General features: G+C 43.3%; 1 protein-coding gene across 1 annotated transcript in view; it reads left to right on the top strand.

Annotated features, from left to right (window-relative positions):
- The first annotated feature begins 400 nt into the window (after positions 1-400).
- LOC126281476 (myrosinase 1-like) overlaps positions 401-25,338 on the top strand; it is a 54,980-nt gene continuing 30,042 nt past the window's right edge. Inside the window, exons 1-6 of the mRNA XM_049980472.1 lie at positions 401-560; positions 2,911-3,044; positions 8,723-8,857; positions 10,611-10,733; positions 16,418-16,601; positions 24,727-24,821. Coding sequence (XP_049836429.1) covers positions 407-560; positions 2,911-3,044; positions 8,723-8,857; positions 10,611-10,733; positions 16,418-16,601; positions 24,727-24,821 — 825 coding nt within the window. The 5' untranslated portion in view covers positions 401-406. The remainder of the gene's footprint in view (positions 561-2,910; positions 3,045-8,722; positions 8,858-10,610; positions 10,734-16,417; positions 16,602-24,726; positions 24,822-25,338) is intronic.

Here is a 25,338-nt window from a genome sequence, read left to right as displayed (position 1 = left end):
GCAGTCCCTTCGTAAGAAATGACTCATGCTATCGACTACATATCTGTTATTATGACGCGAAAGTACCAGATAAAAAATCTATCAGTAAGCGTTCTGATGAGTCTTTTGGGTCTAGAGTAGCTATTGGAATGGCCTTTATGTTAACTGCTGTTAATCTCCTGTATTGACAGAGGAAGTTGTTAGTATAAAAAATATCGCAGAGCGTGAGACTGTTTTCTGCAGTGTCTGTAAAGGAAGTGACGAGCTTCATCATCTGATTACAGAAGTGTTACTTGGAGGTCAAAATACGCGACAAAAAACTATCACACGCTATTACAAACGTTTAATAACTGACAATTTATTGTTATCAGATACCTTTGACTGTTTATAAGTGACAACGAGCGCCGTTACAGCTGCAGCTTTGAGCATGGCGGCACGTGTGACATTATACCTGGAGATACTGGGAGTCGCCTGTCTGCTGGCGACCGCTCGCGCCAGAGAGGTCAACCAGTTCCCAGAGGGCTTTCTGCTGGGTGCTGCCACATCCTCCTACCAGATCGAGGGCGCCTGGAACGAGGATGGTGAGCGACACACTCATCTACGATACTCAGCAATTTCCAGATGTTTCTAGGAGAGTTAGAATCTGAGGAACAAGCTAATACAGAGCTCCAGTAATATTATTACTTCTTGTTTGCTTTCTTAATTGCCGCCTCAACGTTGGCCAAGTGACATTCTGAACACTTCTTATACTGTGCTATACTCAGATTCTACAAGACTGAGATTGCACTCATGTGACTCTTGACATGAAGGCATTTCATTTGATTTTCTGAAGAGAGGCTAAGCCCGTAACGCGTCAAATATAGTTCTTAACAACGAGAGATCTGCTGTTTCTAAGCGAACTATTACAACAGTGTATAAGATGTGTTCACAATTTACGTTATACGTCGCAGGCCTCTTACGCGACTTTATGTCGCAACTTATGTCAACTGAAAGTCTCGTCTGGGCATCGAACTCCTATAGATAATTCTGCTAAAAGAAGTTTTCAATGAGAGGGATTGATGTAGCACCTATCACTTTTCCGAAGTCATCTACCCGTTTTCCATTAAGTCGTAGACCCAAACTCATCTTCAGAAATCCTGCAAAGCAATTCGTTGCTCCATGTACCACCCATTTCACTCCATCCAGTTTAATTGTCGTTTACCCGTCTTTGTGGCCGAGGAAGGTAACGCACGCGTTTTTCGTGCTGCTCACGTGGGAGTAAGTCGGTTCGAATCTTGGTGCTGAATTAAATTTTCGCTGCCACTATTTCGTCGGCAATGGAAGGAGACGTCGTGGCATGAAGTTCTTAGCTAGTAGTCGCCGCGCCAGGGTCATTTTCGTGACGGAAAGGAGCCTGTGGGATTGGTAGATAGGGAAAACCTTTCCCATTAGGCGGATATACCTGCCTTTCGGGATCACCCAGTCAGTCATGCCAGAGGACTTTTCTTTACTCAGCGATCAATTTTCTTCTCATTACAACAAATCTGACAATTTGTTACGGCCCGTTGTTAGTCAATTTTATCCGGTAAATACATCATCTGTACGCACTTCATTCTCTAATGTTAGCTACTGTATGTGGGTCCTGCCGAAGACCTTAAGAGACATTAGGAAAAATTGTATTATGAAATAATAAATGTATCATGAGTATATCACTGCAACTAATTCTATTTTCTCCAGTAGCATTTTGATTATGCGTTACAGACATTATCTGTGCGATATCACTTGCGGTTACATTGTTAATATTTCGTAGTAAATTATTTCTAAATAATTATATTGCAAGCTCTTGAAAGTGTACTACACAGTGCAAAAACATAATCTCTTCAGCATCATTACCATGTGACGAACTGCCATTATGCTGGAGTAATTTCAGGACAGGACATTTTGTTAATCAGTACAACAGAAAACCAACCACAATTTATAACATCCCTTTATTTTGTTGAAGACTAGATTTTTGGTACCCATTTTCAAATCATTCAGATACTCAAGATAGTATTTCCTAAAGTACAACAATCATGTCAAAACGACACACATATTTGTTTTCTCTGTAACTGTTCATTTGCACTTTCTCAAACACATGTGTTTGTTATCAGAACATGGTTATTATGTACTCCGAAAAACTATTTTGACTATCTGGATGATCTGAAAATCTGTCCCGACCCGAAAATAGTTATCAAGTAAACAAAAATGAAATTTACAACATTATCTGTTTTTGCGCTGTATTGATTATCATTTTGGTTTAAAAAGAGCTTACAGCATCGGAACTGACAAGAACTATTTCCATACTGTACGAACAGAATGCCACCTTGGACGTAAGGCAAGGAAGTAGCTCGATAGTTTGAAGCACCTCCATTTAGGAGTGAGTGACCGTTGACACCTGATGCATGTCCTTTATATTTGTTGATGCATCATGATTTTAATAATAAAACTCAGACTCGCAAATTTAACCAGATTTTCTTCTCATGTGACCGTTAAAAAATTGTTTGCCGTGCAGAATTTCTTATTACAGCTTCAAATTGGTACTCTATTTTTTTTTAGTTTGATTCTGCAGTCTTATCAAACGTGTACACCATTTTGGTGTAGCATTTACTGCCGCCCTAATTGTATATATTTTAGTATGCTGACAACTATTCACTTCAATATAAATCTATCAAATTAACAATAACTGTTCTCCATGTTTATACGGTTGTGGAGTTCTGTTATTAATAGCTGAGGTATCACAGATATTATATATACTTTAGTATTATTATTGCTAACAGTATTACTATATGTGCTATGTCGATCTTGCCCTTTTGGGAACTGAACATGATCTTTGTGGTCGAAACTGGAAGTTATTTTTTAATTCAGTAGTTTATCTAAGTTAACATGACACCCTACTACCCTTTTACCTTACAGGCAAAGGAGAGAGCATCTGGGACCACATGCTGCACGAGCATCCAGAGTACGGCAACAACGGCGAGAATGGGGACGTGGCCTGTGACTCGTACCACAAGTATGCCGAGGACGTGCAGGCGCTCAAGGACCTGGGGGTGAGTGTAATGCGGGAGGAAACCGGCGCACAGTGCTCTGTTATTGTGTAGTTCAAAATAGACGACATTATGAGAATGCTGAAGAAACCCGTTATCCTTGTGCTTTCTGATAGAGTTTCTTCTTTCCACATTCCAAATACAATGACTCTCTGTCGTCACCTAGCTGTTGCCAGAAAGTTAAACAAATATGTGTCTGACTCAGTTTCGGATATTACACTTGAATAATCAGGTAAGCCAAGATCGCTAGCAATTTTTTTTATTACAGTGACTTGTTTCGGCAGATGCACGCTGTCATCCTCGGACCTTGTGACGTTATTAGTGTCACATGGTTGTTGTAATAGAGAAAGTCACATAGTATATGCATCAATTAAAACGCGAAAAGTAACATCACCATGTCACAAATAAAATAACACACAATTAAAAATTACAACTTCTTGTGCCCGTGTCCCAGTGTACACTGGTCTCTTGACACTACAAAAGCGACTTAGCCGGTATTATACTAGCTACGGCACCATTGTGATGATGTCCCAGCGTATACTAATAGCTTGACACAACAAAGGCTCAGATGATTCAAATGGCTCAGAGCACTATGCGACATAACTTCTGAGGTCATCAGTCGCCTAGAGCTTACAACTAATTAAACCTAACTAACCTAAGTACATCACACACAAGCATGCCCGAGGGAGGATTCGCACCTGCGACCGTAGCGGTCGCTCGGTTCCAGAATGTAGCGCCTAGAACCGGACGCCCTCTCCGGCCGGCTACACCACACAGGCGACCTAGCTAGTATTACACCAGCTCTGTCGCCATTGTGGAGTCAAGCGATTAGTGTACGATGGGACGTGAGCACAACATGATATATGTGTTAATTGTATGTTATTTTGTGACTTTCTGATGTTTCCTGCCCCATTTTATTTGACGCAATGTCACTATGTGACTTGCAGTACTGTAAGAAGCGTGTACAACTAATAATCTTACGACAGCCGACGATGACAGCGTATATCTGCCGAAGTAGGCTATTATAATCTAAAGAATTGCTAGCGATCTTGTTAAGATGATTCTTCATAAATAATATACGCTGATAAGCCACAACATTGTGACGACCGACCTACTATCGATATAAACCCGTCAAGGTGATAGCAGCGCCACCTGGCGAGGAATGACTGCCAGTCAGACACACGCAAGGTGTGTGTAGCATCAATGAGCGTGCCGTCCGTGCGTAATTTGGAGGAGGCACGAGAGCTGTCTGAGTTTGACCGACGGTGGTCTGAGATGGCCCGGAGACTCGGCACGAGCATTTCGGAAACTGCATGACTTGTCGGTTGTGGTGAGTGCCTTCAACACGTGGCGGAACCTAGGTGAACCACGTCCACACGTCCTGCGGTTGGGCAGCCACCCTCGTTACAGATGTCGGACTTCATGGGCGCGGCAGAGTGCTAAAACAGAACAGAAGGCGAATTGTGGTGAACTTAACAAAGACATTAATGCTGGGCAGAGTACAAGCGTGTCTGAGCAAACAGTGCACCGAGTCCTTCTAACGATGGGTAACCGCAGCCGACGACGCATGCATATGCTATTGTTAATACCACGACATTGGCAACTACGACTGAAGTGGGCTTGTGACCCTAGGCACTGGACGCTGGCGCAGTGGCAGAGCGTTGCATGGTCTGGTGAATCGAATCCCGATGCCTTCTTCATCATGCGCGTGGGAGAACGCGAATCCTTCATCTCCCAGGGAAAAAGTTCCTTGTACTTCAGAACGGAGACAAGCTGGCGGCGACTCCATTATACTCTGAGGAACATTCACGTGGGCACCCATAGGTCCAGTGGAGCTCGTACAAGGCACAATGATGGCCAAGGAGTTTCGTACACGGGTTACTTTAATACCTATAGGGAATATGGTGCTCACCGCATGGAAGAACCACCAACCAGACAGATCACATCTTGCTGGACCAGCGCTTTAATCATAGTCGTGGACGTCAGGTCGTACAGGGGACACGACTATGCTTCAGACCACTTCCTCGTTGTATGCATCCTTAAATTCATGTTCACCTATATGCATAAGAAGAAGGTGACACTACAACCATCTTTGAATGTTCAGGAACTATAGGAAAGTGTCCTTAAAGAACAATATGCTATAGAAATTAAAAACCGTTTTGAGGTCCTAGAGACCCAGGAAGCAAGAGAGAACTTGGAGGAAAAGTGGAAAGAAATAAATCCCACTGAGCTTAGTGTAGCGGAGGATATACTGGCAAGAAATAAGGTAATGAAGAAGACGAAATGGTTCAACGAGACATGTCAGAAAGCTACAGAAAAGAGGAAGAAGGTGAGGGAAAAGTGGCAAGCTGACAGGGAGAATGAGCAGAAAACGGAACATTTTATCCACGTCAGAAGGGAGACAAAGCGAATCCTAACAGCAGAGACGACAATATATCTAACCAGTCTGCTAACACAAGTTGAGGCAGAGAGCCAAAACAAGAATGAATTCAAGGCAAAAATAGCCCAATTTCTTATTAGAGATAAGAACGGCAACTTGATAAATGACAAGGAAGGAATCGTAGATAGATGGAAAATATGTTTCTCAGAACTGTTGAATCGCCCAGACCCAGATGAGATGTTACCTGCAGACACTACGGAGGAAAGGGAAGATGAAGGAGTGTGGTAAATTCGTGAAGAAGACATGAAGATCGCAATCAAAGGACTCAGAAACAAAAAAAGCCTCAGGGGAGGACAGAATAACTTCAGAATTAATCAAGGAACGAGGTGAGAACTTACACTTAGAGATACATAAAGTTATCCGGTTGATATGGGAGAAGGAGACACTGCCAGAAGAATGAATGTTGGCTATAATATGCCCAATATACAAGAAGAGAAGCAAAATGGAATGTGGTAACTACAGAGGAATCAGCTTGTTGAATGTAACGTATAACGTACTGTCCATTATTATCCTCAGAAAATTGCAACCATTCATAGGCAACAACATACGGGAGTACCAATCTGGCCTTCGACCAAACCAATAGACAATAAATTACATTTTCATAAGACAATTGTTTGAAAACACTGGGAATATGATAAAGATATCTACAGCCTGTTCGTCGATTTTCCACGTGCGTATGACAGGCTCCACAGGAATAGCCTATACAATGCAATGCGTGACTTCAGAACACGTGAGAAGCTAGTGAGAATGGTGCAAGCTTGTATGGAAGGGTCAAAGGCAGCTGTACGTTTCCGAGGAGCCACATCAGAAACATTTGAGATTGAGACAGGCCTGAGAGAAGGAGTTGCTATTCTATGTGTTCTGTTGAATTTCATCTCAGAGAAAGTTATAAAAGAGTGTTGACAACAGGAGTGGGCTGGAGTACAGATCGTCGGTAACTTCAGTTCTATCGCATATGCAGATGACGAAGTACTTTTAAGTGAATAAAAACATGAGTTAAAAGGAATGTACAAGAAAATCGACAATTATGCACAGACGGTAGGGCTCAAAGTGAATCAAGACAAAACAGAGTTCATTCTATTACGAAGAAGCCAAGAGCAGGAAGAATCTCTTGAGATAGGTGGCAAGAGGTTCAAGAGAGTACACCAGTTCAAATACTTGGGATCTTGGTTTACTACGGACAACAACACAAAAATGAACATCAAGAAAGAATAGCAATGGGAATGAAATATATGCATTCACTCAGAGGGACGATCGGCTCTAAATCGATCTCATTGAACACTAAGAAATACAAAGTAATACAACAGAAGTGTGCAAATATATTCAAGAAATGTCAGAGTTGTCAAACAGTTCTGCAATATAGAGGAAAAAACAATATAATTAGATGTAACACAATATAAAATTATATATAATATAAAATTATAGACCAGTTGATGAGAATTTGTTTTAAGGAGAGTCGTGTAGATAGAACAATAAACGACGTGAACATAAAGACTCAGAAATGTTTTTGATCATTTCATCTGAATTTGAAAATTAAGCTTCTTAAATCCACAGATCAGTGAGGAGACGCATGATAACACTGCTAGGTGACAAACGAAAGCTACAATTGAAACACAGAGCAAATCGATGTGGAGGTCGTAATTGTGACCGTCATGAGATTGAAATAGTCATCAACAGATTGTGTATCCTGTTGAACAGATAATGATAGACAGAGGAGACACCACCACGGGTTTCAAGAGATTATGAAAGGCCAATATGAAACCTAACTGCCGAATTAAGAAACGTGTCTAGAAACTTCTCGAACCTGGTATATTTACCTGTCGTGTCCAAATTATCTACCGACTGAGCTAACCAAACACGTCTGCCGCTATTCTGCACCTTCCTACCCTCCCTCCCCCCCTTCAGAGCTTTACCTCCACCAGTACCACGTCCCCTACTCTCCAAACGTCGCAGAAGTTGTTCAGCATACCTTGCGGGATTAGTACTCCCGGAAAAAGTGATACTTTGAGCCTAGGGGACCGTTACCAGAATTCATCATGGAAAGTGCGGATAAACCTAAGGCAGGTGGTTGTTCAACACTGGCTATCAAATTACCAATGATGGTGTGAATGCTTCCCAGATACCATCTCCAGGCACATTAATACATAAAAATATTGCAACCGATGAGGTACATTATACATTTAGATGTGACATATAAATTTCACAGTGGTCTATAGTGACTTTTGCAAATTTTTTATATGTACTCGTATATTTGACAGCATCAGACGGCGAGAACTTACGCAGATCTTTGCTGTTGGTAACAGTGAAACACGTCACGAGTGTTACTGACTGCTCTTGAAATTTTCAGTTACTTCAGTCATAGTCCATGATACCAAACCGATAGTCACTTGTCTTACAGACCGCTCCTGTCCCTTCTACCTCCACAGCCGTTGACCAGACGTCAACACACAATTATCTGACCAATTTCAAAAATTTTCCTCATTATTTCTTGACATTGTAATCAAACTAATGGTGGTGGTGGTGGTGGTTAGTGTTTAACGTCCCGTCGACAACGAGGTCATCAGAGACGGAGCGCAAGCTCGGGTTAGGGAAGGATTGAGACGGAAATCGGCCGTGCCCTTTCAAAGGAACCATCCCGGCATATGCCTGAAACGATTTAGGGAAACCACGGAAAACCTAAATCAGGATGGCTGGAGACGGGATTGAACCGTCGTCTTCCCGAATGCGAGTCCAGTGTGATAACCACTGCGCCACCTCGCTCGGTAAAACTAATGGGACTTCTTCCTTTGGCAGAGCGAAAGATTCCTGTACTTGAATTTCCTTTGTGTTGCTTTCACACAGTGTCGGCACTTCCTTTACAGTGCGCCACAGTCCTCCCTGATACCAGCCAAGCAGAAAGAACCATATTACGAGTCAGATTACCCTCCATACATAACCTAAGGAAGTAACAGGTCCCCACTGTATTTTAGTGGGACACCTGAGTAAAATTCTTTCTCTTTTTAGGCCACGAAAAGTCGGATAAATGTTAGAAGTCTCAGCAGCCGTCACTGTCGTAGACGTCAGATATTAAGGATTTAGCTGGGATCTACAAGGTTTAATTATTGATAAGTATTTACCTCTTAGTTCATCATCACTGTCTAAAGATACAGCCCTTTTCTGTACATGTTAGTATCTGTGCACATTAGTTTCTGACTTCACGTCTTACAGAGAAGCTTTGGTGACATTCGATTGGTTGTTTCAGGCCAAAGTATACCGCTTCTCCATCTCTTGGCCCCGTATACTGCCCAACGGTGACCTGGACGTGATCAACCAGGCTGGAATCGATTACTACAACAACCTCATTAACCTGTTGCTGGAGAACGACATCCAGCCAGTGGTAAGAATTTATTCACTGTTAAGATTTCTTCAATCTCTGACTACGGGTGGAGTAGAGTGTGCATTAACCACAACACTCCTTCTCGGCTACTAACACTGGCAGATGGTAGTACAGTTATACAACAAACCTCACATATGCTGAACGGGAAAAAGTGTTCAGTCAAAAAATTCAAAATGCTAGTGAGGTAAAGTATTGGGCCCTCGGCCGGTTCCCCTATTCTCTACTCACACACATAGTGGACTCTAGCTTTATAACATCAACAAAATCCTGAGCTGAAGGAAACCATAGGTGTAATGTCCCAAACACAAAGGAAGTGATGACAGCAAAGTCTTTCCCTTATCCTATAGATGAAATAAAGCTAACTACTGGTACACAACTAACTAGTTATTTTAGCTGTAAATTCTTTCCTCGTTTTTTATCATAGACATGACTGGTTTCAATTTTTAAGGAATTTGTCTGGTGAATAAGTGTTAATTCCTCTTCTACTTTCTTCCTAGCGAAATGTTACTATTAGATTTTCATTGCACCTTGCTTAACAATAACAATTTTAAGCTATACGAGTACCATTTCTCTGACTGTTAGACTCCTTATTTCTTTTGCGCCAAACCAAAGCCATAAAATTAATTATCACTAGGCTAGACGAAAAATCCCTCCTAACTAAGCACCATTTAAAATATCGTAATTCACAAGGCTGATAATACCGAGAAAGGGAAAAAGCAAGGTTTTTTCCCTGCAGTTGAGTGAACTAAAACGTTTTTATATATGAATGGATACTATACAAAGCCCACTTAAGTGAGTGGCAGAATATCTTGCATATTCATAAATTTAGACAACATTGTCTATGGAGTGCGGCGATCTGATGCCATATTTATTTTAAAGTCAACAGTCGAGATTGCCATAATATTTGTTTATTTACTGGTTTCGGCATATGTTAAAACCAACTCCATCATTTTTGTGCCCCTTATGGCTGGAGCTAGCGGCTCCTCGGTCTTCTCGTGATACCACGATCTTACATTGTTTGTAACTGTTTAAAGGCAAAGAACAGACGAAATATACCCTCAGGGCCACTATATTAATAACTAACAATAGATGCTTTACTGATAATTTAGAGCAATACGAAAATGGCTCTGAGCACTATGGGACTCAACTGCTGTGTCATTAGTCCCCTAGAACTTAGAACTACTTAAACGTAACTAACCTAAGGACATCACACATCCATGCCCGAGGCAGGATTCGAACCTGCGACCGTAGCAGTCGCACGGTTCCGGACTGCGCGCCTAGAACCGCGAGACCACCGCGGCCGGCTTAGAGTAATACAGTATATTATGTGATAATATATAAATCACATGTTTATTACTTGAAATGGTCTGTTCAGAATCCACTTGCATAATTTTTATGATTCCGAAGTTATTTCCCATCCCCGCTTTTGTTGGTGTTCGACCGCTTGGAAAAGTAAAGAAAGTCCTTAAAACACATTTAAAATCTAGTATCCTATCTTATTAGTTTCCAAGACAAACTGTGCTACTTTCAATCGTTTTCTCCTTATTGGTACTTTACTCTCTATGTTGTCTGCATTATCTGCATGCCTCAGTACCAACTACATTTTTTTGAAGGTGTTGTTGTTAAGAAAGAATCGGAACAATGGAAAGTCGTTTTACAGTTCCTACTATGTTTAGTAGATTACTTGGTGCGGAGATTGTCACCATGGAAATGTATCAGTCGTTTTGTTCATAGCCAGTATCTCTGCTTACAGGTTACGATGTACCATTGGGACCTGCCGCAAGCCTTGCAGTACATAGGGGGTTGGCCCAACCCCATCCTAGCTGACTACTTCCTCGAGTACGCCAGGGTGCTCTTTGACAACTTCGGTGACAGGGTGAGTTACTGTGTATTCAGATTTGTTTCACAGGTCTTCTTGATACTGAGCACCAACGATTTATACAAAGCAAATAGTCTCAGAATTACCTCAGGCAGTATTAAAGATGTACATTAAATTAAACAGTCTTGCCACTATCACAAGGTTTCCTTTCTTCAGTGTGACTCCCGAGGTAGGCTCCAACACCGAGTTTTATGCTAGAAAGCAATGAATAATTCCCAGAAGGCGACAGTTGCTTGGACAATGGATGAATTTTCTGTTGAAATGTTAACCCTTCATAATTGATCCAAGATTAGAATTTAACGCACTCTCGATTCCAAGTTTTCCCAGACATGCTGCAAGCGCGGACTCCAACTACGGGAAAAAAATCGGCCCTTTCAGTGTAACTATCTCGTCTTCACCGTGAATCAGTGTAGTGAATCATGGAAAACTTAACTCAGAAAGGCGGGACTGAGATTTGAACTCCATTCCCCAAACATGTTTTTGACAGCTGACGAAGAGAACAGAGATATTATGTGGGCAGTGAAGGAAGCTAACGCCATATTGCATGCCAGATGAAAATCTGTTGTTTATGGGAAAGTAATAAGTAAAGAATTGGAGTTAAGTCGGTATATTATGATGTTTCGTAGTCATCTGCAATGTTGATAAAACCTAATACCTCTTGTAATTTCAAGACGAATCGTTTGTAAAAACAACTTTGGGTTCACGACATGCCCGTAAGACTGAGAGCAGCTGTGTCGTATGCTGCAGTGGCGAAGTGAGCTGGTGTTCACAAAGCAGTTTTAGGTGTAAGAGACTTGTTACAGACAATGTGAACCGGTGACATAAGGAACAACAGAGCAACCCCTGAAACAATGCAACTAGCAGGAAGTTTCACATCAGCGCACACTCCGCTGCAGAGTGAAAATCTCATGCTGGAAACATCTTCCAGGCTGTGGCTAAGCCAGTCTCCGCAGTATCCTTTCTTTCAGGAGTGCTAGTTCTGCAAGTTTCGCAGGAGAGCTTCTGTAAAATTTGGAAGGTAGGAGACGAGATACTGGCAGAAGTAAGGCTGTGAGTAGCGGGCGTGAGTCGTGCTTCGGTAGCTCAGATGGTAGAGCACTTTCCCGCGGAAGGCATAGGTCCCGAGTTCGAGTCTCGGTCGGGCACACGGTTTTAATCTGCCAGGAAGTTTCATATCAGCGCACACTCCGCTGCAGAGTGAAAATCTCATTCTGCAGTCGCCTTTACTTTGAGATCGCATATTTCCATAATATTAACAGCGGTGGTATGGATTTATTAGTCTGTTTTGCTGACAGACGTACTAATGAGGAAAAACTTAATTGGCAAATTTGAAAGTAAGCTTGAAAATCGATAGAAGTAAAACTAAAATTGAGTATTAGTGATATATCGACAAAATTACAAATTAACAAGCAGATCACGTGTATTAGTACTCACTCAGCTGAAGCTACCAATTGTACCTGGTCCAAAAGGTACATTTCAAAATGTACACTTCAAAGATTAGATAGAGCTTTGGATCCTAGTGGTAAAATGAATTGCTTCTCAAGTAACGGGAAAGAAAGTTTGTTATAGGTGGATACTACCATTCTTTCGAAGACCATTGACTAAGTTTCGTTCACCAAACTAACGGAAAAATGCATTTTGGTAATGACTAGGACAAACAGAAAGAAAAAAAAATGGAACAGGAAACAGGCCAGAATGGAGCCATAATTAAGGTCGTAATGGTAGGGAGATTGGTGGAACTTGTGGAAAAGCAAGTGGGTGTTAGAAAGACCAAGAAATATTCGTACTTGAATTAATAAGACGATGATCTGTAAGGTAAGTGCAGAAGCAATACGAATGCTGAAGTCCAATGCGCGGAAGCGGGTTATCTAGCAGTGGATGGATTGACGATAACGAAGATGATGTGTTGTTGAGCAACACACACAAGTCATGTCAAAATGGAATGTTCGCTTCAGGTTTACTTGTAACATAGATCATCTAAGACACCTTTCATGAAGAAAAGGGTATCACTGACCATAATAGTTTCTTCTGTACGCCGCCACCAGCTTCGCAACCTTAAATGGTCCGCTCATTCTGCTACTTCCAATGCTATCAGCTGTAATCAGCTAAGAGGTAAAACTATAGTCGTATGACATCAACGGCTGGGAGACCTGAAGGGCAGTTTCAGCCTCAAAAGTGTTGGAGATGATCAGCTTTCAAACGGAGAGGGTATCAGGTATAACTTTGCACAGTGGGTGACGATTTCAAACGGAGGAGGTAGCACATATAGCCTTTCACAATGCAAGATGAATTATGTAAAACAAGCCTGACACAAATGATGTTCAGTGAGCACCAATTTCACGACGTTTTACAACGGCTCGAAGGCAGTTGTCAACTCAATCTGTACGTTATGTTATTTGCATTGACATTTTTTTGTCCTTGCTTGGGGCGACAATCTCGGTGGTGAGCAAGCAAGTAAAGTGTGTGTTACCCTCGACCGTAAGCGTCATCAGAAACAAGGGCGTCGTCAGGCGTGCTATACGGAAGAGTGACAGGACCGTTGTTATGTTCTTTATACATAAACGACCTTTCAGACAGGGCAACAGTTACTGTTTGATGATGATATTGAGATGCACGGGAAGGTGTCGTGATTTGATGACTGTAGGAGGTGCAAGATAACTTACACAAAACTTACAGTTGGTGTGATGGATGACTGCTAGCTCTACGCGTAGAAAAATGTGAGTTAAATCATATCAGTATGAAAAACAAAGCAATAATGTTCGAGTACAGAATTAGGAGTGTGCTGCTTGACATAGCCACGTTGATTAAATGTCCAGGCGTAACGGCGCGAAGAAGTTTAAAATGGAATGAAAATATAAGGACTGTAGTAGGAGAGAAGAATGATCGACTTCGTCTTCTTGGGAAAATTTTAGGAAAGATGGCGTAGTGAAACGCTGAAACTAGTTGTCAAATAAAATAAGGTTGGAAACTAGACGGCTGAAGTATGTTTGTATCGAACAGCCGAGTCCCGCAACCATCTCTAAAAAGATTAACTTAAAGAAAGAGATTTCAGGAAAGTGTGTTTCATCTTTAATGGAGACCACATTTAAGATACTGGCACGACCCGTTGTTGAGTAGGGGTGGAGTGTTTGGCATCCGCACTAGGTCGGAGTGGAGGAGACATCAAAGCTATTCAGAGGTGGGTTGCAGGATTTGTTACTTGTATGTTGGAACAACACGCGAATATTACGAAGACGCTTCCGGAACTCAAATAAGAATCACTGGAGAGTAGTTGAAGTTCTTTTCGAGGAACTCTATTGACGAAATTTAGAGAACTGACATTTGAGGCTGACTGCAGAACGATTCTACTGCCGCGAACGTACATTTCGCGTAAGGAACATGAAGATATGGTTAGAGAAATTATACATATAGAAAGTCCTTTTACCCTCCCTCTGTTTGCGAGTGGAGCAGGAAACGAAATGACTAGTAGCAGTACATGCTACCCTACTCCGCGAAATGACTTGCGGTGTCTGTATGTAGATATGGATGTAGATGTAGACTGTACGAGCTGAACTGATTGATATCTTCATGTTTTGGAACAGTTGAGACTAACGTTAATGATGTACATTCGCAGTTAACAATGCTTCAGGCAGATGAAAAATTGAAAGCGAGGTAAATAATAGTTGCGATTTCCGGCCTTTAAATATGACTCGTTCTCTCCTATGTTATTATAATTGTGGTAACGAACAGCGAGGTCTTCAGAAACTTGATTCATTGGAAGAATCCTAAGGAAATGCAATCCGAAAACAAAGGAAGTAGGCTACAGTACACTTGTTCGCCCACTGCTTGAATACTGCTCAGTAGTGTGGGATCCGTACCAGATAGGGTTGATAGAGGAGATAGAGACGATCCAACGGGAGCAGCGCGCTTCGTTACAGGATCATTTAGTAATCGCGAAAGCGCTACGGAGATGATAGATAAACTCCAGTGGAAGACTCTGCAGGAGAGACGCTCAGTAGCTCGGTACGGGCTTTTGTTGAAGTTTCGAGAACACACCTTCACCGAGGAGTCAAGCAGTATATAGCTCCCTCCTGCGTATATCTCGCGAATAGACCAAGAGGATAAAATCAGAGGGATTAGAGCCCACATAGAGGCATACCGACAATCCTTCTTCCCACGAACAATACGATACTAAAATACAAAGGAAAACCGATAGAAGTACTCAAGGTACCCTCCGCCACACACCGTCAGGTAGCTTGCGGAGTATGGATGTAGATGTAGATGTAGAAAAACTCCATTTCTATGTGCAGCATGTTTAGTACGATAGGTCCGCAACTTCAGTGATTGCTCATAAACAAATAAGAGCACAACTTGCAATTTCATTTTCCAGCACCATGACTTCTTTTAGTGACCAAGGCAATATTCAAGTTGTTATAAACTTAGCGTCGTAGAGACACAAAGCTCCACCTCCGTGTAAAGACAGGAAACCGGATATTAGTCTAAAAAAATGAAACGTGTGCTTCACGTAATGTAAACATGCAGTCAGTCACCTATAACTTAGCTCGTAAAAAACGTCGACTCGTATAATTCATACCGTACGAATAACTTGTGAACATCAGTGGTTGGGAATATGCATTGGCAGTACCATGGAGGCTCAGGTAAGGGCAAAGTTTATTAATGTTATCTAGTAATGGAATTCCACTTTTGCAGGATCGGATTTTACAAATAACGGTACTGAAGGTACGAACAGCGTCCGCAGCATATTACACTGCGCAAAGGATCACCTTTTTGAAGCCACATATCTGTCTCCCATCACGACACATGTTTGAAATTTTCCTCAAAGCTTTCTACAACCTTCCTTTGTAGCAGAGCAAAAGCGTGGCGATCTGGAGCGTCACTCTCAGGTTCGAAGACGCTTCAAATTGCCAGATGTCGACGCAAGTGAAAAGACACCAAACCTCGGAAGTTTACTCGGACGTGTAAATTAGGTTAGTGATCTCACATTAGCACCAAATTTCACCTGAATTCTGCTCAACGCCACTGCGTCCGCGTAACCCCATGGGAAGGCCACCACACCCTCTGTTACCCACGGTTCATCTCCTCTTATGACGCCTCTGTGATGGAACGCAATGCCCGGCGCTGAATCACTCGGCCTTCTTATCAAAGCCAAGGAAAACATTTTAGGCAAACTGTCAATCACAATCGGCAAGGAAACGTCTCAGTGGCTGGCATATAAAGAGCGTTGATAAAATCACACCTTTCCTTCGGACATTGATTCCTACACATCTCGCGGTCGAAAACGACTGTTTGCTGTGCTATGGATGAGCAACAGAAAGACGTTGTTGATCATCTTTGATACTGCTGACATCTCCCAGACGCTTCAACCCATCTCCAACGATATGGTAGGCTGGTAACCGAACTTAATGTGATCTCACTCATTTGGAGTGCATTGCGTGCGCAATTTGTGCTTTTTTGTACATGGTAGAGCCACTAGTAGTTCAATAATTCTCACCGTGGATTTGAGGTTTCATTTGTCTGATCGGTAGCAACATTAGTTGGACTAATCATGTTCTAGAAAGGTAGAATAGAGTCAAAAAAGTCATTCTAAGGCGCTACAATTCGGTACTCACCCACATTTTGCCAGATAACCATGTAAAATCGATGGCGGCTAACAGTATAACTGGATCACGTTTCTGTTGCAGGTAAAATGGTGGACAACATTCAACGAGCCAATCACGTTCGTACGGGGCTACGCATCAAGCGGAGGCCAGGCTCCGTCGCAGAAAGCTCGAGGCATCGGCAACTATTTGGCTACGCACACTGTCATCAGAGCCCACGCAAAAGTCTACCGCCTCTACGACGAGCAGTACCGCTCCACGCAGAACGGTGAGTTGACCTCCTTCATGAGAAGTTTTGAAAATTAACCGTCTAAATAACTGACAGAGAACACAAGACATTGACAGAGTACATGATTATTGGTGTTCAAAGTAACCATCGTAAGGCACACAACACTTTTCGCAAAGTATTGTAAACTGCAAGACAGGATTAATTTTGAAATCAGTCGAATAATGATGCGTGACAGCTAGCGTTTCAGGCCCTGAGGTACCGAGCGAGGTGGCGCAGTGGTTAGCACACTGGACTCGCATTCGGGAGGACGACGATTCAATCCCGCGTCTTACCATCTGGATTTAGGTTTTCCGTGATTTCCTTAAATCTCTACAGGCAACAACCGAGATGACAGGGCACGGCCGACTTCATTCCCCATCCTTCCCTAATCTGATGAGACCGATTACCTCGCTGTTTAGTCTCTTCCTCCCCCCCCCCCCCCCCCCCCCCCCCGCCCACACACTCCAAAATCAACAAATTCTTGTCAGATCAGCAATCTGTTTAAAATGAACATCAATTTCTTGTGCTACCGGCAGAGTTTATTTTTCTATGGCGGCAAGGGAGGCTGAATGGTTCGACAGGACGACCAGAAGGAGCTTTAGCTTATCGTGGAGACACTATACATAATTTCATTTATGACCATTTTGACTCGGGTTTGTAGCTGTTGCGTCCCTGAAGAAGGTGAAGATGGTGGTTTCCGTGAAGATGGCTCTTAGTCTTATGTCTCACAAAATTCCCTAGAAATCTCGGTCTTATATTTTATGTTGCTATATTTGCTTCAGTAACTAATAGTAATTACTCAGCTGAAGCCACCAATTGTACCTACTCCAAAAGATTGTATTCTCTTTCTGGAAGAGATTGTTATCATTTACGTTTCGATTCAACACAACGCTACACTCCAAACGAATATGTTCAGAAAATACTCCCTAACATTCAGTGTTAACAAATATCTAGTTTTCAGAATTGCTTTTCCTGCAGTCGACAGTAACCATTTTTATCCTCTCTACTTTAGATACCATAACTTAGTTTTCTGCCCAAACGTGAAAACACTTTTACTACTTTTAGTATTTAATTTCCAAATTTCATTCCGTCTGCACTATTGATGTACTTCGACTACATTTCCTTACCATTACCCTTGTCTTACTTTTGTAGATATTCATCTTATACCTCTTACCTATTCTTATTCATTGCGTCAACTCTCATGTTCTTTTCTGTCTTTGACAAAATCACACACATTTTATTTCTTATCCCTGAATTGTAATTCCCTCTCCACCTTCTTCCTCGGTTCCTCAGCTCGCTCAGTATACAGATTCAATAGCCTATACAACTGTCCTTTTCTCAACTACTTATTAGCAATCATCTCCTTCGACTCTTATGATTTCAGCCTGGTTCCTATGTCAGCTGTAGATAATCTTTCGCTCCTTGCACTTTATCCAAGCTCCCTTCACAGTTTAAAAGATCTTAGTCTATTCAGTATTAGAAAAGCATTCCGTACACCCACAAAGGAAAATAAACGTGGGTTTTACCTTTATTTAACCTATATTTTAAAGTAATTCGTAAGATACATATTGCCTCACGTGTTCTTGCACTTCTCCGAGTTCTTCTCTAAATAATTCACGTCACTATTTCCAAACCATGGCCGATTAAACGGATGATTCCGAAGTATTTATCCTGTCATCGCCTAGCAAATTTTAAATTGGAGTTATTATATTCTCCTATGAGTATTTCTTTTGTCTTGTTTACCTTGTATACCATGTACATGCTCCACGCCAGGAAAATAGTTTTGGCGTGACTGGCCACCCCAAGGATCTCAGTAAGGCGTTTCGTCTAGTCCCGGGGCTATCGCATCAACTTGGGCCTCTCTGTCCTCTGTCAAATTCTTCTCGCACTAACGTATCTGTTTTCCTTCTCAATTTGCCTCATCTTGTCAACGAACAACATTTACACAGGTCAGTAACACATTCACGCACTTGAACTGCACTTACGCAGTGCATACTTGCTGCATTTTTGCTCAGAAAATGGAGGGTGTTCATCTGCTAAAATGTCGGCGGTTTACGACATCACCCGGCTGCATTTCCGTTACGTTGAAGAACGTATGTACACTTCACACATACATAAAATTTTGTTTTCGGTTGGGTCAAAGTCCTCAGCAACGGACGATGACACTGGGATAAATTAATGTGTCGCCAGTATCGCAGTAACGTCCAAGGTTTTCGAAGGCTTCCCTTGATTGTAAAGCGAATGCCGGAACTGGTAATCCCCCCCCCCCCCCCATTTATTCACTGTTGATATCTCCCAACTGCCCCACTATCAGATTGTCTGATAATTGGCTGAATAGAACCGTATCTCTTTAATGGTCGAGATTTGGAGCAGCCCATTCCACTCTTTGGAGTGAAGAATGAAATATATATATTTCTCATATAAATGCTTATCATTTCTACAAAGCTATCTTTAGGAGTTCCTATAGGTGATATCAATCTTTCCCCTAGTCGTGAATGCTTCTACAGCCTTAGATTTGTCCTCGATTCATACTTATTTAGACATTGTGGACTTCCTGTCCATTTAACTTTTAGTACTCTTATACCATTTTGATACTCTCATTTAAAAGTCTGTAATATTATGAATTTATTTTTAAATCTTAATGTAATCTACCATACCAGTGTATATATCAGGGTTTCACTCCTTCTGGATATATGAATATGTGACTTTTAGTGTCAGGAAACCGGTAATGATCGAATAATAAAAGACGAAATAGAGTTGAAGCTGTTTATTAGTATACAAGATGACTTCTCATAGCTGTGGTTGCTCTACCTACATGTTTGTCTGCCCTTAAGTTTAAAATTACATTTCATGAGCAATTAAATATGATCAGATTCCACATATGCCCCTGGGAATTCTTTGCAGTTTAAAATCTGGTTTCCGAATACCTATCTCCCCCTTATGTAATCTACACTCCTGGAAATTGAAATAAGAACACCATGAATTCATTGTCCCAGGAAGGGGAAACTTTATTGACACATTCCTGGGGTCAGATACATCACATGATCACACTGACAGAACCACAGGCACGTAGACACAGGCAAGAGAGCATGCATAATGTCGGCACTAGTACAGCGTATATCCACCTTTCGCAGTAATGCAGGCTGCTATTCTCCCATGGAGACGTTCGTAGAGATGCTGGATGTAGTCCTGTGGAACGGCTTGCCATGCCATTTCCACCTGGCGCCTCAGTTGGACCAGCGTTCGTGCTGGACGTGCACACCGCGTGAGACGACGCTTCATCCAGTCCCAAACATGCTCAATGGGGGACAGATCCGGAGATCTTGCTGGCCAGGGTAGTTGACTTACACCTTCTAGAGCACGCTGGGTGGCACGGGATACATGCGGACGTGCATTGTCGTGTTGGAACAGCAAGTTCCCTTGCCGGTCTAGGAATGGTAGAACGATGGGTTCGATGACGGTTTGGATGTACCGTGCACTATTCAGTGTCCCCTCGACGATCACCAGAGGTGTACGGCCAGTGTAGGAGATCGCTCCCCTCACCATGATGCCGGGTGTTGGCCCTGTGTGCCTCGGTCGTATGCAGTTCTGATTGTGGCGCTCACCTGCACGGCGCCAAACACGCATACGACCATCATTGGCACCAAGGCAGAAGCGACTCTCATCGCTGAAGACGACACGTGTGTCCTTAATTTGCTGGGAAGTGGCAGTGCGGTCCCCTACGGCACTGCGTAGGATCCTACGGTCTTTTCGTGAATCCGTGCGTCGCTGCGGTCCGGTCCCAGGTCGACGGGCACGTGCACCTTCCGCCGACCACTGGCGACAACATCGATGTACTGTGGAGACCTCACGCCCCACGTGTTGAGCAATTCGGCGGTATGTCCACCCGGCCTCCTGCATGCCCACTATACGCCCTCGCTCAAAGTCCGTCAACTGCACATACGGTTCACGTCCACGCTGTCGCGGCGTGCTACCAGTGTTAAAGACTGCGATGGAGCTCCGTATGCCATGGCAAACTGGCTGACACTGACGGCGGCGGTGCACAAATGCTGCGCAGCTACCGCCATTCGACGGCCAACGCCGCGGTTCCTGGTGTGTCCGCAGTGCCGTGCGTGTGATGATTGCTTGTACAGCCCTCTCGCAGTGTCCGGAGCAAGTATGGTGGGTCTGACACACTGGTGTCAATGTGTTCTTTTTTCCATTTCCAGGAGTGTATTTGGAGCCTTTTGTTGTCTTTAGACCTCTTCCACGTATACAATTTTTGTTGATTCTTAAATCAAAGTTACACTTTGTACTAGCGTCTCCAAGAGGGCCTTCCCCTTTCATTCTTTATCCCACTTCATATTCTCCTAGTATTTTCCCATCTTCTCTTTTTCCTACTATCGCATTCCAGTGTCACAATGCAGTTAAATTTCCGTGTGCTCTTTACATGTAATCTTAAACTTACTTCCCGTTTGCCCCACGTAGTTGATTTCACAATCCTGACTCTTCATTTGAATTAACCTTGGCTACAGCTTGCACTTTTATTAACAACGCGTTTCGACTTTTTGAGGCACCTTCAGATTATCTTGAAACTTTTCTTTAACAACAAATTAAATACGAGAATAAAGCCTTGTGCTAGTCTGAAACATGCATAGAATAGTGGAAGAAATTTTATCCTGACACTTTTATCGTCAAGTCCCGCGTCTTCCATTCAGTGCTTCAATATGCCAATCATATGCTGCAGTCTCTATTCCTGTGTGTTCTCCGTCCTGAATTTAATTTTCACTTCTTTGTTGTTAAATAACGTCACCAATTATATGGCATAATTCCAGAATATTTCTGAGGGTTTTTGTGCTCTACCGCTGCATCTATCCTATTAAACCTGCGTCAAAACCATTTTCTGCCAGTATATACCTAAGTATTTTTATCCATTCATCCTTCTTGTCAGGAATTAGCTGAATGCAGTTACACCATTTTTGAAGAAAGATGATGTATGATTATTTGGGTGGCACTTAACATTTTCCTTTAAAAAGGCTGTTTCATTTATCAAGGAAACCAAGTAAGAAATACACTTATCAGCCAGAAATTTGTCACCATCGACCTGCTATCGATATAAACCCGTCCAGGCGACAGCTGCGTCTCGTAGCGATGAATGACTGCATGTCAAACACGCGCTAGATGCATGTTGTGTCAGTGAGCGTGCTGTTAGTGAGCTGAATGGGGAAGGCTCGCAATCTGTCTTTGACCGAGGGCAGATTGTAGTGGCCCAGTGGTTCGACACGAGGATTCCGGAAACTGCACAACTTGTCGGGTGTTCGAGGAGTGGTGTGGTGAGCTTTTTCGACACGTGGAAAAATCATAGTGAAACCACGTCCAGAAGTTGCGGGATTGAGCGACCACCCCTCATTGCAGATGTCGGTCGTCGTAGGTTGGTAAAACTGGACAGGCGGCGAACTACCATTAAACTTCAGTGCTAGTTAGAGTATAAATGTGTATCAACACACAGTGCACCGAACACTGCTAACGACGTGCCTTCACAAACGATGACCCACTCATGTGCAATATTGATACCACAACGTCGGCAACCTACGTCTGAAATGGTCACGTGGCCCTCGGCACTGAACGTTGGAGCAGTGGCAGAGCGTTGTATCGTCTGATGAATTCGATACCTTCTTCCTCATGACGATCGGAGGGCACAGTCGCCTTCCAGGGGAGCAGCCCCTTGACACCTATTGTGGCACAAAGAGAAGTTGGTGGCGGCTCCGTTATGTTCTAGGGAACACTCACGTGGCCAGCCATTGGTCCAGTGGACCTCATGCAAGGCACCCTGACGGCAAGGAGTATCGTATACTGTTTGCAGAACACGTACACCCCTTCTTGACGCTCACGTATCCCGATGGAAGTGGAATTTTTGAAAAAGATAATGCTGCTTGCCACAAGGCCAGGAGTGTGATAGAGTGGTTCAAGGGACACAGTGTCGAGTGCCAAGTGATGTGCTGGTCCCTCAGCTCGCCAGATCTGAACCAGATCAAACACACCTGGGATGTGATTGAGCGTGACGTCAGAGGTGATCGGTCAGCTTTCCGGAATTAAGTGACTTGAATGTGCTGCAGTTATGCCAACTCCTTGCAGCGACCTACACTCCTGGAAATGGAAAAAAAAGAACACATTGACACCGGTGTGTCAGACCCACCATACTTGCTCCGGACACTGCGAGAGGGCTGTACAAGCAATGACCACACGCACGGCACAGCGGACACACCAGGAACCGCAGCGTTGCCCGTCGAATGGCGCTAGCTGCGCAGAATTTGTGCACCGCCGCCGTCAGTGTCAGCCAGTTTGCCGTGGCATACGGAGCTCCATCGCAGTCTTTAACACTGGTAGCATGCCGCGACAGCGTGGATGTGAACCGTATCTGCCGTTGACGGACTTTGAGCGAGGGCGTATAGTGGGCATGCGGGAGGCCGGGTGGACGTACCGCCGAATTGCTCAACACGTGGGGCGTGAGGTCTCCACAGTACATCGATGTTGTCGCCAGTGGTCGGCGGAAGGTGCACGTGCCCGTCGACCTGGGACCGGACCGCAGCAACGCACGGATGCACGCCAAGACCGTAGGATCCTACGCAGTGCTGTAGGGGACAATGCATGTCCGCATGTATCCCGTGCCACCCAACGTGCTCTAGAAGGTGTAAGTCAACTACCCTGGCCAGCAAGATCTCCGGATCTGTCCCCCATTGAGCATGTTTGGGACTGGATGAAGCGTCGTCTCACGCGGTCTGCACGTCCAGCACGAACGCTGGTCCAACTGAGGCGCCAGGTGGAAATGGCATGGCAAGCCGTTCCACAGGACTACATCCAGCATCTCTACGATCGTCTCCATGGGAGAATAGCAGCCTGCATTGCTGCGAAAGGTGGATATACACTGTACTAGTGCCGACATTGTGCATGCTCTGTTGCCTGTGTCTATGTGCCTGTGGTTCTGTCAGTGTGATCATGTGATGTATCTGACCCCAGGAATGTGTAAATAAAGTTTCCCCTTCCTGGGACAATGAATTCACTGTGTTCTTATTTCAATTTCCAGGAGTGTATTAAGGCCTCATTGCTTTCAACTGCTTCCACGACACGACGCGTCGCCGTTGTGATCCATACCAAAGGCGAACATACTGGTTATTAGGCATGTGTTCATAATGTTTTGGCTGATCAGTGTAAGTGAATAGACAAGTAAAATTAACAAAATACATCCGCAGAAACAGAGATTCACGTGTCATCCGTAGTCGCCATCTAGCGGCGCCAGTGCCCAACACACTAATAGCCTAGGTCTTCGGCGCCAAACTTAGCTTACAGATTAATTGCTTAAAAAGTTAGTGTTGGAGGAAGGCTACAATCCTGATTGAGACGTTCGATCTTTCTAGTCATTGTAATAAGTAAGAATAGAATTTTACTTGCACCTTTACATTTCTACACAGGCTCCTTTTATAACGAGCAAATTATCGTGGATTCACTGTGTACCCACCTCCTTATCTATCCACCTAAAAGTTTTTACTAAGTCAGCAAATGTGATATGCGTCACTAAGGTAGCGCCGGCCGGGGTGGCCTAGCTGTTCTAGGCGCTACAGTCTGGAACCGCGTGATCGCTACGGTCGCAGGCTCGAATCCTGCCTCGGGCATGGATGTGTGCGATGTCTTTAGGTTAGTTACGTTTAAGTATTTCTAAGTTCTAGGGGACTGATTACCTTAGAAGTTAAGTCCCATAGCGCTCAAAGCCATTTGAACCTTTGGCGCCGAGGAAAACAGCCGTGTCGTTAGACATGGCACAATAAAGATTATTTTGTACTTACTAACGGTTTTCTTATGGATTTTGAAAATGGTAAGAAGACGGTTGGGACCTGATACATACAAAAGGAGGCTCGCAAAAGGACCCTTCAACTAATCTAATTTGTCGTACTTCAAAAATGGTGTAACTGCATTCAGCTAGTTCCTGACAAGAAGGATGAGTGGATGAAAATACTTAGGTATATGGTGGCAGAAACCATCCATTCTGAAGGTGTCACTTTTACATCAGTAAAATGGTAGGATGGCCTCTGCTACTACATCATTTGTTCGCGACTTAATCGCTGTGCTTTTTGTACCATACCTTTTGCAGGTAGAATCGGCATCACTCTCGGCGTCAACTGGTACGAACCTTACAATGACGACGAGGAAAACTTGGCTGCCCAGGAGCGTATCATGCAGTTTGAGGTAGGAGAACTTCGCCTTCCTGTCGTGCTCTGCTTGTCCTCGACTGGAGTTTAACTAGTCTTTAATCGATGTTGCATTTGTACAAAAAAAAGTCCATTTTAATATTCAAACACGTGTAACAGAATAAGTGGCTAGTTCTAAGTGTGTCCTTACACGTGTTTCCGAATGAAACATGTGTCAATAGTCACCATAAATCTAAGATTATGTATACCTCTGGAAGAAACACATTGACTGGAGGTTCCCAGTCTTCTTATTCCTTTAATAATCCTTGAAGGAGGTCCCATAGCGATCAAAAACGTACCGATTAATTACTGCTACACCTATATCATCGTCCTGGCAGGTTGGAACGTCCCCTTTGAAAATTTAAGAATGACAGTGCTGGAAAAATTCTTACGTTATTTAATACAGAGACAGCTGAGTAAAACTGAAAGTACACAGACAGTTTTATCTTTACTTATTCTGATCATCACTAAACTGACACGCAATATTTTAGTGCAATGCAGTCTGGCTTTCAATA

This window comes from Schistocerca gregaria, chromosome 7 (assembly GCF_023897955.1).
Source record: "Schistocerca gregaria isolate iqSchGreg1 chromosome 7, iqSchGreg1.2, whole genome shotgun sequence".
In the NCBI taxonomy this organism is placed as follows: Eukaryota; Metazoa; Arthropoda; class Insecta; order Orthoptera; family Acrididae; genus Schistocerca; species Schistocerca gregaria.
Note: the sequence above shows the minus strand (reverse complement) of the source record. Positions and strands in the feature narration are given on the sequence as shown.